The 19,239-nt window shown below is 35.2% G+C and overlaps 1 protein-coding gene across 1 annotated transcript; it reads right to left on the reverse strand.

Moving 5' to 3' along the window:
• Nucleotides 1-12,009: 12,009 nt before the first annotated feature.
• LOC148945192 (uncharacterized) lies at nt 12,010-12,934 on the reverse strand. Its single transcript, XM_089099307.1, has one exon. The coding sequence runs from the start codon at nt 12,932-12,934 to the stop codon at nt 12,494-12,496; it is 441 nt and encodes a 146-aa protein (XP_088955433.1). The 3' UTR covers nt 12,010-12,493.
• Nucleotides 12,935-19,239: the final 6,305 nt, after the last annotated feature.

The raw sequence follows: 19,239 nt of genomic DNA on the forward strand, positions 1-19,239 counted from the left end.
ACTTTTCCTATCTTCTACGGAAAAATTTAGAAGTGAACTTTAAATTCTTTATGTCTTTGTGAAATAAAGAACTTAAGTGGAAGATTTTTATTTTCTCTGGTGAAATTAGAATTGAATTGTGTTCTTTGGTAAAATTCAGAAGAGATCTTGAACTTTTCTATCTTCTATGAAACATTGAACCTGCTAGAAGAATCATTATCTCTAAAATTATTTTTCTTACATATCTGACCTTTTTAATAGATATTCTGAACGTTTGACGTTCTAGCATACCCTAAAAATAGTGAACACTTAAAAAAATAATGTATAACATATTTTTAATGAAATAAGAGCATGTAGAATATTGATATACAAATATGTTAAATACATTATTATACATTATTAGTACACTTGCGCGTCACTTTCCGTCAATTCATCTTTATATTTATTGATTATACTGTTTGCTAATGTCCTTTTTATTCTGCCTGCAATTTCACAGTCTAATCTCACATTATTTTTACATAAATAGCAGTTCTGCCAGATAGACATGATATGATTTATTACACTAGTGCAGCAGTAGACATTTCCTTTCTTCATTGATTTCATTTGAATAGTAATATCAGAATGATGGGAAAATGATATATCAATAAGTATCGTGCTACCAGAACCATAAGCTAGAAGTTGTCCCCGATCATCGACAATTATTTTTAGGTTGGCATTCTCCTTTAGCACTATCATCTCTGGTGCTCTCACTCTCGCATATCCACCTTGAGCAATTTTGAATGATTTCGATAGTCCAATGAAATCTAATTTCTCACTGTCATGACAACACATGTATACATATCCAATAGTGTTACCGCTTGCACTCGTTTCATAGTTCAGGTATTTCTCCTTGTCAGCGTTCAACACGACGATGATTTTTTCATGTGCACATACTTACCTCGAATAATTCATCTTCACTTTTTACAGATATGAATTGAGTGTTGATCCTTCCACTGCGAAAAAATACTGATTTAATGGATGCAATAAATTCGCTCGTGTCGATAACCTACCATAGAGTATCAGTGGAAAAGCCGCGTCGTGTCCATGAACAAGCACAGAGTACGATTGGTAGAGCCGTAATCATATTTCATTTCATTTTAAGATACGTAAAAAAGGTAGAAAAATACCATGTTAAAAAATTCAAGAAAGTATTTAAACTCTTGCATTTCAACGAAGGAAATTCAAAATGAGCTTTGAAAAATCAGACCTTTGGAGGGGGGGAGGGTCCGGGGGGAGAGGGTCGTTCTGTGTCTCAATGCACAAAAAAAGTATAAAAAATGGGGGAGGGAAGGGGAGGGAGGAGGGGAGGGGGAGGAGGTGGGAGGAGGAGGAGGAGGGGAGGAGGGGAGGAGGAGGAGGTGGAGGAGGAGGTGGGAGGAGGAGGAGGAGGAGGAGGAGGAGGAGGAGGAGGAGGAGGAGGAGGGGAGGGGGAGGAGGGAGGAAGAGGGAGGGGGCCCTTTGGGGCCAGGGGGGCCCTTTGAGGACCGGGGGGAGGGCCTTTGGGGTCCGAGGTGCCCTTTGGGGGTCCGGGGGCCCTTTGAGGACCAGAGGAGGGCCTTTGAGGGTCTGAGGAGGGCGTTTGGGGGGTTGGGGCTCTATGGGAGCTTGGGGGGCCGTTGAGTACCGGGGGCTTCCTTCGGGGTTGGGGTGGGGATCGGAACCCTTTGGGGTCGGGGTAGAGGACCTCACAACACTGTTCAAATGGAACTTGTGTATTATAACGACCACAGAGTTTCACCCTCAAATTCTCTTCTAAAACCTTTCCTAAAATCTTCTTTCAAAATGTCTCTAACTGTTTCGCCGAAATAATCCCATAAAATGGATAAAACGGTTTCGCCCAAATAATCCCTAAACGTAATTTTAGCGTGTTCCTTTTGTTTGGCATCTCTGCGCTAACGCATTTCAAATTTCTAGGAAGCCCTTTCCTACGTTTATCTCTTAATCTCATAAATTTTCCTAGCTAAACTATTAGGGTTTCGTTAGAATATCTATTTATCTATCAGACTTAAAGCTCCTTGAAGCCGTATTTAAAAATAGAATTTCTATCTCTTTAGACTCCCGCATAATTCCAAGATAACAAGTGATGTCAATTATAATTCCTGAAAGATCGATGAAGCCCTATTTAAAAATAGAATATTAATTTTTCTCTCTGACCTAAAGAACGTTTATGCCTCAGACCTAAGATTAAAGAAGCCTTAATGTTTCTTAATTCTCCCCTTCGTGAATCAATAATTTTCCCTAGCGATTATGTAAATCAAGTTCACAGGTGCTACTCGTGACAGGACCACGTGGTTTATGGTTTTCCAAGTGAAAAAATTCCTGTTTTTTCATTCTCAGTGAGAAAACCATACAACAGACATGAATTGCTGTTGACATCCATAAATGTGACAGAGTTCCTGTTTTTCAAATTCTCACTGACAAAAACCATAAAACATACATGATTTGTTGTAGACATCCGAGAAAAACATAAAATAAATCGATCTTGGAAAAAGAGGTCAATGAGCGATTACGTAATCTTTCTCCCTAGGGCCTCTCTGACCATATTGTTTCATAATTCCCCCCAGACGTGAATCAATAAGTCCCCCATCGATTATGTAAATCACCCCTCATGTCATTACACGTGGCCAAACAACAACAACAGATCGATTGACCTTGACCCCCATTAGACTCGATCGATAATCCTTGAATAAATTATGTCCCGTCATAATTAAACTAAATTGTAGATGGCAGCAGGGGTGACTCGTGGGACCTCATGATAGGGTTCTACTGTTCACCCCCTAGTCAATACCTCACTCTTTAAGCCAAAGATTTTTCAGTACTTTCATAAGAGCTATTTATTCTAATTAACGGGCTTTGTGATTAAGCGGTCATTTTTAAAGAATTGGAACAAAATTTGAACTTTCGCTTAAAGAGCCAGGTATTGACTAGGGGGCGAACCCCCTAATATACGTATTAAAATAATATGAATATAGAAGTTCGTTACGTAAGTTAATTCGTAAGTTACGTATATTTATTACTAATAAAAACGTTCGTAAATAAAATGAAACAAGTTTCGAGAAAGTCATTTAACCAAATAAAAGTAAATTAATATGAAAATTTTGTTTTAATTATTCATGTACGGTGAACCAAGATCAAAACCTGCATTTATTCAAAAACTTTCAAAAATTAAATTAAAAAAAACAAGTTTTTTTTTAACTGAAAGTAAGGAGTGACATTAAAACTTAAAACGAACAGAAATTATTCCGTATATGAAAGGGGCTGTCCCGTCCTCAACGGCTTGCTCTTTACGCTAAAGTTTGACTTTCTCACAACTCTATTTTTTTTTAAACAATACAAAAACTTTAGCGTAAAGAGCGAGGCGTTGAGGAGGGGACAGCCCCTTTCATATACGGAATAATTTCTGTTCGTTTTAAGCTTTAATGTCGCTCCTTACTTTCAGTTTAAAAAACTTGTTTTTTTTATTTAATCAAGAAAAGGCTCAAATTGTCTGCGTTTAGAAGACAAGTGACAATGAGAATACATATATAAATGGATTTCCTGCCGCGTGCAGAGTGCCGGCACTATATACATATATATATATATATATATATATATATATATATATATATATATATATATATATATATATATATATATATATATATATATATATATATATATTATGTTTAAGAGGTAATTACTTGGCAAAAAAAAAAAAAAAAAAAAAAAAAAAACTGTCGTCCTAATCCAGCAATTGAGACAAATGTGCACCTGAACGAGGCTTTCACCTTACCCATCTATCCAACTACCTAGGACCAAACAGTATACCCGAACCGTCAACCAAATAGAAATATCCAAATTCATGCAAAGTCGTCATCAATAAATGTAAGTAGTTGTAAATTTACAAGCAAAAGCACCTTAAATCTAGCAAAATATCTCCAAGTAGAACCTTCCATTTAGGGCTCATCAGAAGAAATACCACCGGCCTTAACGGGTTTCGAGGCTTTACTTTCTTTACCCGGCACGGTGGAGCCTCTACCATAAGATTTATATGGTAACCCTATGTCAGGTAAAACCTGTGAAATATATGCATACTAGTCAAGCTATTAAAAAATACATACAAAAAGTGTTTCAACGTTTCCTTAATAAAATCCCAGAGGTCACTGAGCAGAGACCATTCTGGAACAAATGAAGACTATTCCAGATGTGTCTTTTATGGGTATCTGGAACCAATTACCAATTTAAAGATCCTTAAGCTTGTTTGAAAACATCTACAAACTCAAAATTCCAAAAAAGAAAAGCGCAAGAGAAATTATATTAAAATATCATTCAGTATTTCTTGACAATTTTTTGTATATTTACTTAAAAGTTCATGATACATAAAACTAAATTTTTTGAATTGCCAACTAATTTTTTTGCCAGAAAAACCTCTTGAGATCAGTTTTTCGCTCAGCTTTTTACATCTATTTTTAAAATCTGTGTAATTACTGCATATTTTTGCATACCTAAATAATTGGGAATAATAAACCGAATAAGTAATATTTGAATGTATATTACTTTCAAGGAATGGAAAATTAATTACTTCAAAATTAAAATCATCCGTTTTATTATATAATTTAAAAACTAATTTATTATTATTTGAAATATTAATATTTAAATCCAAGAAATGGTCGGAGTGTCCCATCCCATAGCTAGGCTCAAGAATTAACTCTTGTGGATAAATATTTTTTGAAATCTCCATAAACTCTGCACAATTTATTACTAAGAGATCGTCCAGATATCTTTTATTATTTGAAAGGTTATATTTTACATTGCTTGGACTATTTTTATTTATCATATATTCGTATTCTAATTGACTTAAAAACAGGTCTGCTATGAATGGACTCGCATTCCCACCCATAGGAATACCTACAGTTTGTTTATATAAATTCCCATTAAATCTTATAATATGGATATATAGATATATATATATATAGATAAATCTATATATGTATATATATATATATATATATATATATATATATATATATATATATATATATATATATATATATATATATATATATATATATATATATATATATATATAGTCACTGCTAGAATCCAGTCACTGCTTTAATCGTCTCCCGGGATGAAGATTTAAGGATCACAAGGAATAAACACTTCCCCATAACCTAAATACTTCAATCTCAAATATGAAAGCCCCTGGCACACCTTCAAAAAATGGAGCAAATTTTCTTCCTCTATACCACATAAAGAGCAAGTATTAAATGATTTCGGGTCCTGAGCATTTCTTTCAAATACTTTCAATCTACTTTTTAAGGGCAAACCATTTGTTCGGACCTGGAACCACAGACGCAAGTTTTCCGGTGGCAAATTCAGCTTAAAACAATATTCTAGTCAAAAAGACTCTTTATCTTAGGATACTGGCGCAACGTTTCAGATTTTCGATTTTGTTCATGCCAGAGTTGGATCTCTTGATCCTTCTTAAGATGTTTTAGCTTCCGATAAATTTCCTCTGGATCGCCTGTTGGACCAAGACCTTCATTCCAAGCGTATGAAAGTCCGGCTTTATCAAGGAGGGCTTTAACAAGGAACGACCACGATCTTTTTCTACCTTGCTGCAATAATTCAAAATATGCGGCTTTCATAAGCCTCTCATCTGGTAGTTGGATAATTTTCAAGTAAAATTTTACTACTTGTATAAACCTTTTTTTATGCAGCAAAAACAAACCTAGATCTCCCTTAAGAGCCTGTGCATGAGTTGTAGCATGTACCCTAACCAATCTTTCATAATATTGTAGTTGAACCATTTCTAATTGCGGGATCACCTAATATCCTCAAAGGTCCACACCATAATGAATAGTAGGGCGAATTTTCGATTGAAATAAATATTTATGCATTTTAATACTTTTAATTTCATTTAAAACTGAATTCCTTAAAACTGCTGAAGAAACCACTTTACCTCTTCCCACCATTTCTTTCACATGATCCTTCAAATTTCCTTTATGATTTAATACAAACCCTACATACTTTAAAGTTGTACTTTTTTTCAACTCAATACCCTTAAATAAAAATTTATCATTATTTTTATTTGTCCTAAAAACTACAATTTCAGTCTTTTGGATATTTAACTTCATTTTCTTTTTTTCCGAATAAACATCTAATATGTTCCACAATATTTGCAAATCTTCGGCGCTTCTAGCTATCAGTGCCGCATCATCCGCAAATAACAACAGAGACAAAGCTAAATTTCCTAAACTTACTGTTGGCGCCCATTTTTCCTCGAAAAAATCAACAATATCATTAATATATAAATAACATAGCCTCGATGACAAGGTGCTACCCTGTTTAACTCCTACCTCGCAACTAAATAAATCCGAAAACCCTTTCCCTGCTACTTTAACCATTCCTCTTGTTAGCCTATACACATCACACTAGTCGAACAAAAATACGGGGCAGTCCTATCCTCAACAATTCTACGCACAACAAAATTCTATCAACACTATCGATTGCTCTCTCAAAATCTACGAAAGCTACCAATAAATTACTCTTACCTCTACTATACTTTTCTATCAACGCCTTAAGTACAAATACCCTGTCAACTGTGCTATATCCTTCCCTGAATCCGCCTTGTTCCTCACGAATTATTCGATTCTTCTTTAACCAATTAGTTAGCCTATTATCAATTAATTTCTCTAGAATCTTACTTAAACATGGTACCAGAGCTATAGGCCTATAGTTGCAATGCAACCTCGGATCCCCTTTTTTAAATAAAGGTAAAATTAAAGACGTCTTCCATCCTTAAACCCAAATTCCTGATGGAAGCACACTATTAAACAGCAGTATAAATATTGCCATAAATAAACTTGAAAACTTTTTATATAAACCAGTTGGAATTCCATCAATTCCAAGAGCTGTTCCTGCATCCAATTTCCTTAACACATTTGCAACCTCCTTAATATCTACCTCCTCTGTTAACGAATAATCTTCCTCCCTCATAGGGTAATTATATTCCTCCCAAATATTCCCAAATTCGTCATCACACCACTTACTTAGATCTCCTTCTTCTTTACTTGCGAAATGTTCTGGCCAGCTATTTGGATCCGGGATTCCCTCTAGCGCTTTTCTTTGTTTTTGGTTTACCCTTCTTCAAAATTCCCTCATATTATTCTCCAGGTAAAAATGACTCATTTTGTCATTTTGACGTTTATCTAAATCTCTTTTCTTTACTTTAATTAATCTTGTATGACTTCTCCCAACCTCGCGAAGCCTAACCAATAGTGCTGCTATCCCAACCTCACCTCTAGCTTGCTTTACCCGATTTAGGGCCTCTGCAAACAAATTTTTACTACTTAAACATTCAAGGTCATAAAAACTTTCACTAACTGGTTTTAATAAACTCAATACTGGCGCTTATAGCTCCAGTAATAACGTATTAAAAGTAGCATCTAATTCATCACTAGAATCACTACTTAACCTTAGCTGCTCTAGTCTCTGACAAACCTGCTCTTTACTAAATATAGCGCTTAATGAATTCTGTTCGCTCTCACTCCACTCTCTCTTTAGCTGTCTACTTGGTGAAGTATACCTAAACTGCAAAGAACTATATTCATTAACTCTAGACTCAAGGCCTAAGCTTAACTTAATCGGTGGGTGGTCAGACAACTGAATATTAAAAACTTCATCATTCAGTGATTCCACATCCAAACGAAGGTCAACCAAAACATATATATATATATATATATATATATATATATATATATATATATATATATATATATATATATATATATATATATATATATATATATATATATATATATATATATATATATATATATATATATATATATATATATATATATATATATATATATATATATATATATATATATATATATATATATATATATATATATATATATATATATATATATATATATATATATATATATATATATACGATATATATATATATACGATGTTGGCAGAATGTATTATTTATTATCATTTTTTTTCCATACCCGGGCACTTGGTATCGAAAGAGTTGTCGTAGAAACTTCGAAAGGGCTCATTCGATTGGAAATTGGAGTGGCCTGTGCCCTTTTTAATAGTCGAAAGTGATTGGAAGGCAACTAACACCCCTTCCATGGCCACCATTTACCCAAACACATCCAATCAAAATTTTGAGATATCCATTTTGTTCATCGTAGTTGATTTCTACATAGCAAATATATTTTTGAAGAGGTCACTCCACCACAACTCTCAGGGCAAGGGCTTTAAAATATACCCTTAGGGTATATAAGACCGATGTTGGCACAATGTATTATTTATTAATTTTTTCCTTTAGAGCAGGGCACTTCGTATCGAAGAAGTTGTCGTAGAAACTTCGAATAGGGCTCATTCGATTGGAAATTGAAATGGCTATTGAACTTTTTGATAGTCGAAAGTGATTGGAAGGCAACTAATACCCCTTCCACGACCACCATTTCCCCAAACGCATCCAATCAAAATTTTGAGATAGCCATTTTGTTCAGCGTAGTTGATTTCCAGATAGAAATTATATTTTTGAGGAGGAGACTCCCCCAGAACCCTCAGGCAAGGGTTTTAAGTTATGCCCTGGGGGCATATAAGAGCGATGTTTGAACAATGTATTATTTATTATTTTTCCTTTGGACCAGGGCACTTCGTATCGAAGAAGTTGTCGAAAAAACTTCGAAAAGGGCTCATTCAATCGGAAATTGGAGTGGCTGGTGCCACTCCATATATAAATTAATTTTTTGAGGAGGACACTCCCCCACAGCCCTCAGAGCAAGGGTTTTAAGTTATGCCCTTGGGGCATATAAGGTTTTTATAGAAGGCGTTGTCGTAGAAACTTCAAAAAAGGATCATTCGATTGGAAATTCAAAGGGCTAGGGACCTTTTTAATAGTCGAAAGTGATTGGAGGGCAACTAACCCCCCTCTCACGCTTACCTTTTCCCCAAACACATCCAATCAAAGTTTTGAGATAGCCATTTTGTTCAACGTAGTTAAAAGTTCTGGAAATTAGGTCTTTGAGGATGACAACCCCCACAGTCATCGGGGCAAGGGTTGTATGTTATGCTCAAGGGGCATATAAGGTTTTATAGAAAGCGTTGTCGTAGAAACTACAAAAAGGGCTCATTCGATTGGAAATTGAAATGGTTAGTGCCCTTTTTAATAATCGAAAGTTATTGGAAGGCCACTAACACTCCTTCCACACCCACCATTTCCCCAAACACATCCAATCAAAGTTTTGAGATTGCCATTTTGTTCCATGCACTTGAAAGTTCTGGAAATCATACCTTTGAGCAGGACACTCCCCCCACAGTCTTCGGGGCAAGGGTTATAAGTTATTTCCTGGGGGCATATAAGGTTTTATTGAAATCTTTGTCGTAGAAACTTGAAGAAGGTCTCATTCGATTGGAAATTCAAAGGGCAAGTGCCCTTTTTAATAGTCGAAAACGATTTCAGGGCAACTAAACCCCCTCTCACGCCCACCTTACCCCCAAACACATCCAATCAAAATTTTTAGATAGCCATTTTATTCAAAGTAGTTGAAATTTTTGGAAATTCGGTTTTTAAGGATGCCCCCCCATATCCCTCAGGGCCAGCGTTGTAAGTTATGCCCTGGGGGCATATACGGTTTTTATAGAAAGTGATGTTGTAGAAACTTCAAAAAAGTCTAATTCAAATGAAAATTGAAAGGGCTAGAACCTTTTTAATAATCGAAAGTGATTGAAGGGCAACTAACCCCCCTCTCACGCCCACCATTTCCCCTAACCTATCCATTTTGAAATATCCATTTTGTTCAACGTAGTTGAAAGTTCTGGAAACTAGGTCTTTAAGGATGATAACCCCCTCAGAGCCCTCAGTGCAAGGGTTGTAAGTTATGTCCTGGGGGCATATAAGGTATATATAGAAAGTTGTTTGATTGGACAACAACTCAGGGCTCTGATTGGACAACAAGAAAGTCATTTGATTGGAAATTGAAAGGGCGTGTGCCCTTTTTAATAGTCGAAAAATAGTGGAGAGTATTTAACCCCCATCTCACGCCCACCATTTCCCCATACACATTCAATTAAAGTTTAGAGATAGCCATTTTGTTGAACGTAGTTGTTAGTTCTGGAAATTCTGTATTTGAGGATGACCAAACCCAGAGCCCTCAGGGCAAGGGCTGTGAGTTATGTCCTAGGGGCATATAAGGTTTATATACATAGCGTTGTTATAGAAACTTCAAAAAGAGCTCATTTAACTGGAAATTGGGAGGGCTAGTGCATTTTTCAATAGTTGAAAGTGATTGGAGGGCAACTAACCCCCCTCTCACGCCCACAATTCACTCAATGACATCCAATCAAAATTTTCAGATAGCCATTTGGTTCAATTTACTGAAACGTCCTGGAAATTAGGTCTTTGAGGATGACAACCCCCCCCCCCCCCAACCCTCAGGGCAAGGGCTGCAAGTTATGCCCTGGGGGCATTTAAGGTTTTTATTGAAAGCGTTGTCGTAGAAACTTCAAAAGAGCTCATTTGATTGGAAATTGAAAGGCTAGTACCTTTTTTAATAGTTGAAAGTGATTGGAGAGCAACTAACCCCCTCTTACGCCCATCATTTCCCCAAACACATCCAATCAAAATTTTGAGATATCCATTTTGTTTAATGTAGTTGAAAGTTCTGGAAATTAGGTCTTTGAGAATGACAAGCCCTTTCACAGCCCTTAGGGTAAGGGTTGTAATTTATGCCCTGGGGGCATATAAGGTGTTCATAGAAAGCGTTGTCGTAGAAACTCAAAAAGAGCTTATTCGATTGGAAATCGAAAGGCCTAGTGGCCTTTTTAATAGTCAAAAGTTCTTGGAAGGCTTGACATTCTTATAGTAAAGATCGATGTGGGTACATTTTATTATAATTATTTTTTTTTTTAGATCAGGGCACTTCGTATCGAAGGAGTTGTCGTAGGAACTCCGAAAAGGGCTCATTGAAAAAAAATACAGATGAATGTGCATTGTCAATTTAATATATATATATACTGATATTTAGTATTCAAAATGTTAATATTATTTGATTTACTAAAGTTATAAAAGTAAAAACATTTATATTTTTTCAGTAAAGTGCAAATTATGTTCCTGCCTTGGGAAGGCATAGTGGTTTTAAGCCCAACTCATGTTAATTTGTGCTCGTTTTGAGTTTGACTCGGTTATTTATTGTTATTTCTGTTCGTTTTGGGTTTCATTTTTGCTCATTTTTGGTTTAATAGAGTTCTTTACTTTTCTTTGAAAAACTTATTTTGTGGAAAAAGTTTATTTTTAATTAATATATATATATATATATATATATATATATATATATATATATATATATATATATATATATATATATATATATATATATATATATATATATATATATATATATATATATATATATATATATATATATATATATATATATATATATATATATATATATATATATATATATATTGACTAAGCGCTTAGAATACTTGTCAATGAAGAGGGGTAGTCCCTGTTGGTGAAAAATATCTTTGAGAATAGAAGACAGACCTCTTACCTCAAAAGAGGAGGAGCGAAGCAATATATTTAAGATTTTCCCAAATTAAGTGATGTCGGAAAAATACCCAACTCTTTGAAAACTTATTATCTGATCATGATCATCTTTATTGATCTCCTTTTTTTCTGTTTTAGCGATCAATGAGGAGCAGGCTCATACGCTAAGTGCTTAATTGTTGCAAGGCTCATTGCAAGACTCATTCAGAGACGCAATTATGGGTTTTTCTTCAAGATCCTCCTATCAAGTGTCAATAGTCAAAGCTTAGTTTTATCACGCCTCTCTAGAGTGTAGATACTGTAGTCATAATAAATTGGCATGCTAAGGGAGAAATAAAAGAAGTTCTTAATATTATTAGTCAATAGCATAATTTTAATCAGGCTATGTGTTTTTACTTTTAATTAACATATTCTGGCTAAAATGACGTCAAAACTAAAAATCTCTAGCCTACACAATCATGAATGATTTTCAAGTGAATTGACATAGACTAGTGTGTTAATATGAATTGTTTCAAAATGGAGTTTGCTCAGTTTATTTTAAGTTTGAGCTTGCAAATTAATAAGTTCCATGTCCAAATACTTAAGCGAGGTTCTGAAACGAGCCAATTCGGCAGAGGAATTTCAAGTCACGTGGTAATCTTACGGACGAAATTTCGGTTCGCTTTTGTTTCGAATCAGAGCGGAAAATTTATTTCTCTGGCTGGGACTTTTTTTTTAAATAAACAAGACCTTGCTTTTGCACCGGTAAAAATGCTTATGCACTTGTTTATGCACTGATAACGTTCATATTCCTTTCTAGATGGATATTGAAAGCAGCCATTTTTTGGGAAATTTTCCTGGAAGACTGCGTCTATAGGAAAATATTTCGAAATTGGCCCTTTTTTCTAAATTAAAGTTTCCTGTCAGATTTTAATCACTCATTTTCACAAACAAATATTCCACACAATTTCCATTCTCAGAATATTCTGGTCTTCCAGTCATACGGAAGCCGTCACTAAGAATACGCCCAATGATATTAATATGATCTAAACCATCAAGAGGCTGTTTCACAAGTAGTTTATGGCCATGGTTTTCTGAGTGATATGAAACTTCTGGAAAAATTTTTTCAAAGACAGCCTGTTCCACAGTTACACTGACTGTATTATACGATTGAAGAAAATGTATAATCAAATATTCAAATCCTGGTGTAGCTTGTTGATGACTCTGGTCGAAGGTGCTGAATCGACTAAGTAGTTTCGTCTTTTTCAAATCATCACAAGTGTAGTCAACAGCATTAGTAGTGTAGCTTCTACATTTGGTTCTGTTATCCGACTGTGCTGAGCTTCGAATACATTCCAATTCTGCTACCATTGCTAAAACAAAAACAAAAAACTTGAAATGTTTGTATTTCATTGAATTCATAAAACTGTTAAGTCCAATTTTTTTACTGGTGCTTTAAGTTGGTTCCAGTATTTGCATTGGATGACCATCAGGCCTGAATTTAAAAAAAGGTCAGCCTAAACTATGGCAGACAGCATAAGCTTGGAGTGGACAATCTCAATCTAATAGTTTGAGAAATATAGAGAAACAAAGGAAAAAAGAGAGAGGGCGAAAGAAATCACGAGAGATATTTTGCTCCATAAAGAGATTGCGTCGATCTTTGGGGCAAGGAGCTTTGAAATATATTTCTGTCAATCGCTATTACCTATAGACTACGACATTCGTATGAACGTAGCCTACAAACGGTTGAACAGAGGGTAAACAGTGGTAAAAGTACTTTTAAATATTATCTGAAACGGAAGGGGCATTTTGTACCAATGACCTTGGCCATCATTTGTTGTGTTTTTTTTCCATTCTTAAGACCATATGATACCTTTGTGATCCTCAGCGTTGGTTGGCCGTCTCAAAGACATAGGGCCCATTAGCAAATTTTCCCCGCACCACAGGGAATTCTTCAAATTTGGTAAAAATTGATAGGGGACCTTGAAATTGTCAAAAGTTTGAAAATCTAGCGAGAGGCTAACTTAGAATAAAGAAAAAATGCAAGGGTCATTCAATAAATAACGAGATATACCGTCGTACCTCAGAAATGATTTATTTAATCAAGACAAAACTTTGGTTACTTTTCATCATAATTGCCAGAAATATTTATACAGTTTGTGCATCGTTCTTTTAATTTGTGTATGTCTCTGGCATAAAATTCCTTGGGTTGATCTCGAAGCGATTTTTGCACCTGATATTTAATTCGTTATTTGATCGTAAATATTTCCCGTGTAGGGCTTCTTTAAGGAGTCCAAACAAATGCAAGTCTAATGGGGTGAGGTCAGGGTTATAGGGGGGATATGGAAGGATTTCCCACTCTAGTTTTTGTAGTGATTCAGTTAGCAGTGCCACATGTGGGTGTACATTGTCATGAAGCAAAATCAAACCTTTAGTCAAGAATTCACGCTTCGTTCGAATCGAATAGAAAACCTTACTTTTTTTGTGAGTATATTACTGTTTACTGTAATCCTGGATGTTGGTAGTAGAGAAGCCCTAATAACTCGTGACCCTACACCAAATATGGGCATAGAACCACGTGGTTTATGGTTTTTGTCAGTGAGAATGAAAAAACAGTATTTTTTTCAATTGAAAAACAGGAATTTTCTCACTTTTATGTCTGTTTTATGGATTTTGTCAGTGAGAATGAAAAAACAGGAACTTTCTCACATTTATGTCTGTTTTTATGGATTTTGTCAGTGAGAATGGAAAAACAGGAACTTTCTTACTTTCATGGATTATTGAGTCATTAATCAAATTGTTTCCGGGCAAAGTTAATTAATGTCTGACAGATGACGTCAAGTTGATGTATTTCAAAAGAGAATGTTTCCTGGGCAAAGTTTAGATCACACATGACAAATGAAGTCATGATTGATTGATTGACATGAAAGGGGAATTAATTTGTTGTTTCTAAAGAGAATAGATTCACGAAAGGGGAATTAATTTGTTGTTTCTAAAGAGAACCGTCTCCGAGCGAATGTTTAAATCTTAGCGATGAATTGTTTTAGCGCGGGAATCAGGTTTCTAAATAATTTGAAATGTGTCAGCGCAGAGATGCCAAAACAAAAGGAACACGCTGAAATTACGTTTAGTGATTATTTGGGCGAAACCGTTTTAGCCATTTTAGGGAATTATTTCGGCGAAACAGTTAGAGACATTTTAAAAGATGATTTAAAAGATTATTTTAGAAGAGAATTTAAGGGTGAAACTCTGTGGTCGTTATAATACACAAGTTGTATTTTAACAGTGTCGTGAGGTCCCCTACCCCAACCCCAAAGGGTTCCGATCCCCCTACCCCAACCCCAAAGGGTTCCAATCCCCCTACCCCAACCCCGAAGGAAGCCCTCGGTCCTCAAAGGTCCCCCAAGCTCCCAAAGGGCCCCCGAACCCCCAAAGGCCCTCCCCCGGTCCCCAAAGGTCCATCGGGCTCCCAAAGGACCAATCGGCGCTCAAGGGTCCCCCAGACCCCCAAAGGCCGTCCCCAGGCCCCCAAGGTCCTCCCCCGGTCCTCAAAGGTCCCCCAGGCTCCCAAAGGTTCCCCGGACCCCCAAAGACTCCTGAGCCCCGATTATAATACTTTTTTAAGGCTTTATTATATCTTTTCAGAACAAATTATCATTTTAGGGACTTATTTCGGCGAAAGAGATAGAGACATTTTAAAATAAGATTTTTGAAGAGATTTTAGAAGAGGATTTGAGGGTCAAACTCTGTGGTCGTTATAATACACAAGTTCCATTGAACAGTGTCGTGAGTTCCTCTACCACAACCCCAAAGGGTTCCGATCCCCCTACCCCAACCCCAAAGGAAGCCCCCGGTCCTCAAAGGCCCCCCCAAGCTCCCAAAGGACCACTGGCCCTCTAAGACCCCCCCCCAGACCCTCAAAGGCCCTCCCCGGGCCCCGTCTTTCCTCGATGTGTGTTGTCTGAAACCTATGATTTGGGGTGTATGGCTTGCTATTTTTGACTTTTCTGAGCTAGATATCTTAGTCTTTCGTTGATGTGTGTTGTCTGAAACCTATGATTTGGGATGGGTGGATTGCTGTTTTTGACTTTTATGAGCTGGATTTCTTAGCCTTTCATAGGTGTGTGTTGGCTGAAACATATGATTTGAGGTGTGTAATTTGCTATTTCCGACTTTTCTGAGCTAGGTTTCTTAGCCTTTCATAGGTTTGTGGTGTCTGAAAATTATGATTTGGGATGTCTAGTTTGCTATTTTTGACTTTTCTGAGCTAGGATTCTTAGTCCATCATAGGTATTCGTGGTCAGAAAATTATGATTTGGGATTTGTAGTTAGCTTTTTGGACTTTTCAGAGCTAGGATTCTTAGTCCCTCATAGGTGTTTGTTGTCTGAAACTTCTAGTTTGGGATGAAGTTGACTATTTCAGGCTTTTATGAGCTAGGCTTCTTATCATTTCGTAGGTGAATGTTGTCTGAAACTTATGATTTGGGATATATAAATTACTATTTCAGGCTTTTCTGAGCTAGATTTCTTAGTCTTTCGTTGGTGTGTGTTGTCTGAAACCTATGATTTGGGATGAATGGATTGCTATTTTTGACTTTTCTGAGCTGGATTTCTTAGCCGTTCATAGGTGTGTGTTGACTGAAATCTATGATTTGAGATGAGTGGTTTGCTATTTTTGACTTATCTAAGCTAGATTTCGTAGTCTTTCATAGGTGTGTGTTGTCAGAAAATTATGATTTGGGAGGTGTAGTTTGCTCTTTTGACTTTTAAGAGCTAGGATTCTTAGTCCCTCATAGGTGTTTGTTGTCTGAAACTTCTAGTTTGGGATGAGTAGTTTGCTATTTCAGTCTTTTCTGAGCTAAGGCTTCTTAGTATTTCGTAGGTGAATGTTGTCTGAAACTTATGAATTGGGATATGTACATTACTATTTCAGGCTTTTCATAGCCGGATTTCATAGTCTTTCGTTGGTGTGTGTTGTCTGAAACCTATGATTTGGGATGTGTGGCTTGCTATTTTTGACTTTTCTGAGCTTGATTTCTTAGCCTTTCATAAGTATGTTTTGACTGAAACCTATAGTTTAGGATAAGTGGTTTGCTATTTTTGACTTGTCTGAGCTAGATTTCTTAGTCTTTCATAGGTGTGTGTTGTCAGAAAATTATGATTTGGGAGGTGTAGTTTGCTCTTTGAACCTTTCAGAGCTACGATTCTTAGTCCCTCATAGATGTTCGTTGTCTGGAACTTCTTGTTTGAGACGAGTAGTTTGGTAATTCAGGCTTTTCAGAGCTAAGGTTTCATAGTCTTTTATTGATGAAATTTGACTGGAACTTATGAATTGGGATATTTAACTCACTATTTTGTGCTTTTCTAAGCTAGATTTCTTGTCTTTCATTGGTGTATGTTGTTTGAAACTTTTGATTTGGGATGTGTGGTTTGCTATTTTTTGACTTTTCTGAGCTGGATTTCTTAGCCTTTCATAGGTATGTGTTGACTGAAACCTATGATTTGGGATGAGTGGTTTGGTATTTTTGACTTTTCCGAGCTAGATTTCATAGCTTTTCATAGGTGTGTGCTGTCAGAAAACTATGATTCTGGATTTGTAGTTTGCTTTTTGGACTTTTCAGAGCTAGGATTATTAGTCCCTCATAGCTGTTTGTTGTCTGAAACCTACAGTTTGGGATGAGTAGTTGGCTATTTCAGGCTTTTTTGAGCTAAGGTTTCTTAGTATTTTGTTGGTGTTTGTTTTCTGAAACTTATGGTTTGAGGTTTGTAATTTGCTATTTCAGACATGATCAATTCTTTTTCTTCAAAATAATATGAAAAGTTTCCACTTCAGTACAGAATTTTTCTCAAATAGATGAAAACATTATAAATACTGTTCCAAATTATTCATTTAAGATAGAAAAGTTCAAGTTCTCTTCTGAATTTATCAAAGAACAAAATTCAATTCTAATTTCTCCAGAGAAACTAAAAAGGTTCAACTTCAGTTTTAAGTTCACCAAGACATAAAAAGTTTAAAGTTTAGTTCAAATTTTTCCGTAGAAGATAGGAAAAGTTATAGTATGATTTGTGATTATTTTCCATGAAGATAAAAAGTTTCACTTTAATTCTAAATTTTCTTAAATTCAGTTCCAACTTTTCTCAAAGAGATAAAAAAATTTAAAATACTGTTCCAAATTATTCATAGAAGATACAAAAGTTCAAGTTCTTTTTTGAATTTTACCAAAGAACACAATTCAATTCTAATTTCTCTAGAGAAAATAAGAATCTTCCACTTCAGTTTCAAGTTCACCAAGACATGAAAAATTTAAAGTTCACTTCTAAATTTTTCCGTAGAAGATAGGAAAAGTTATACTATGAATGTGATTATTTTCCATGAAGATAAAAAATTTCACTTTAATTCTAAATTTTCTTAAATTCAATTCCGACCTTTCTCAAAGAGATGAAAAAATTTAAAGTTCTGTTCCAAATATTTTCTCGGAAGAAAAAAAGTTCAACTTCGATTCTGAATTTTCTCAATGAAAATGAAATAAGTTATTGATCAAATCTATTTTCCCAAAAATAACATAAAAATTTCCACTTCAGTTCATAGTTTTCATCTCAAGGAGATGAAGAAGTTTAAAGTTATTCTAAAAATTTTTCATAGAAAATAGTAAAAGTCACGCTATGATCATGAATATTCAAGTTCTCTTCTCAATTTTACCAAGGAAGGCAGTTCAATTATAATTCCCTAATACAAAATTTAAAGTAAACTAATAAATTTTTCCGTAGAAGATAGGAAAAGTTATATTATGATTGTGATTATTTTCCATGAAGATAAAAAGTTGCACTTTAATTATAAATTTTCTTAAATTCAGTTCCGACTTTTCTCAAAGAGATAAAAAATTTAAAGTTCTGTTCCAAATTTTTCATAGAAGATAGGAAAAGTTACACTTTGTTTGCGAATATTCGTAATGAAGATATGGAGCTCCACTTTAATTCTGGCTCCACTTTAATTCTGAGTTTTCTCGAAGAACTGCAAAATGTACAAGTTCTCTTCTGAATTTTCTTAGAGAAGAGAAAAAAAGTTAGCTCAATTCTGAAATTTACCAATGAAAATGAATAAGCTTTCATTTCAGTTCCTAATTTCTCAAAGACATAAAAAATTTAAAGTTCAATTCTAAATTTTTCCATAGAAGATAGGAATGCCTATACTATGATGGTGATTATTTATCATGAAAATACAAAGTTTCACTTGAACTTTTATTTTTCTTAATTTAAATTAATTCATCTACACGCCAAAAATAATAGGCTAGGTTAGGTTAGGTTTGATTAAGTTAGGTTAGGTTAAGTTAGGTTAGGTTAGGTTATCCGATAATGAGGGCTCATGTTTTAGACAACACACATCAACGAAAGACTAAGATATCTAGCTCAGAAAAGCCTGAAATAGTTATTTACATATCCCAAATCGTAAGTTTTAGACAACATTCACCTACGAAATACTAAGAAGCCTTAGCTCAGAAAAGCCTGAAATAGCAAACTACTCATCCCAAACTAGAAGTTTCAGACACCAAATACCTATGATGGACTAAGAATCCTAGCTCTGAAAAGTCCAAATAGTAAACTACACATCCCAAATTATATGTTTCAGACAACAAACACCTATGAAAGGCTAAGAAATCCAGCTCAGAAAAGTCAAA

This window comes from Artemia sp. Qi Xiang Cuo, chromosome 13 (genome assembly GCF_049724085.1).
Source record: "Artemia sp. Qi Xiang Cuo chromosome 13, ASM4972408v1, whole genome shotgun sequence".
Classification (NCBI taxonomy): Eukaryota; Metazoa; Arthropoda; class Branchiopoda; order Anostraca; family Artemiidae; genus Artemia; species Artemia sp. Qi Xiang Cuo.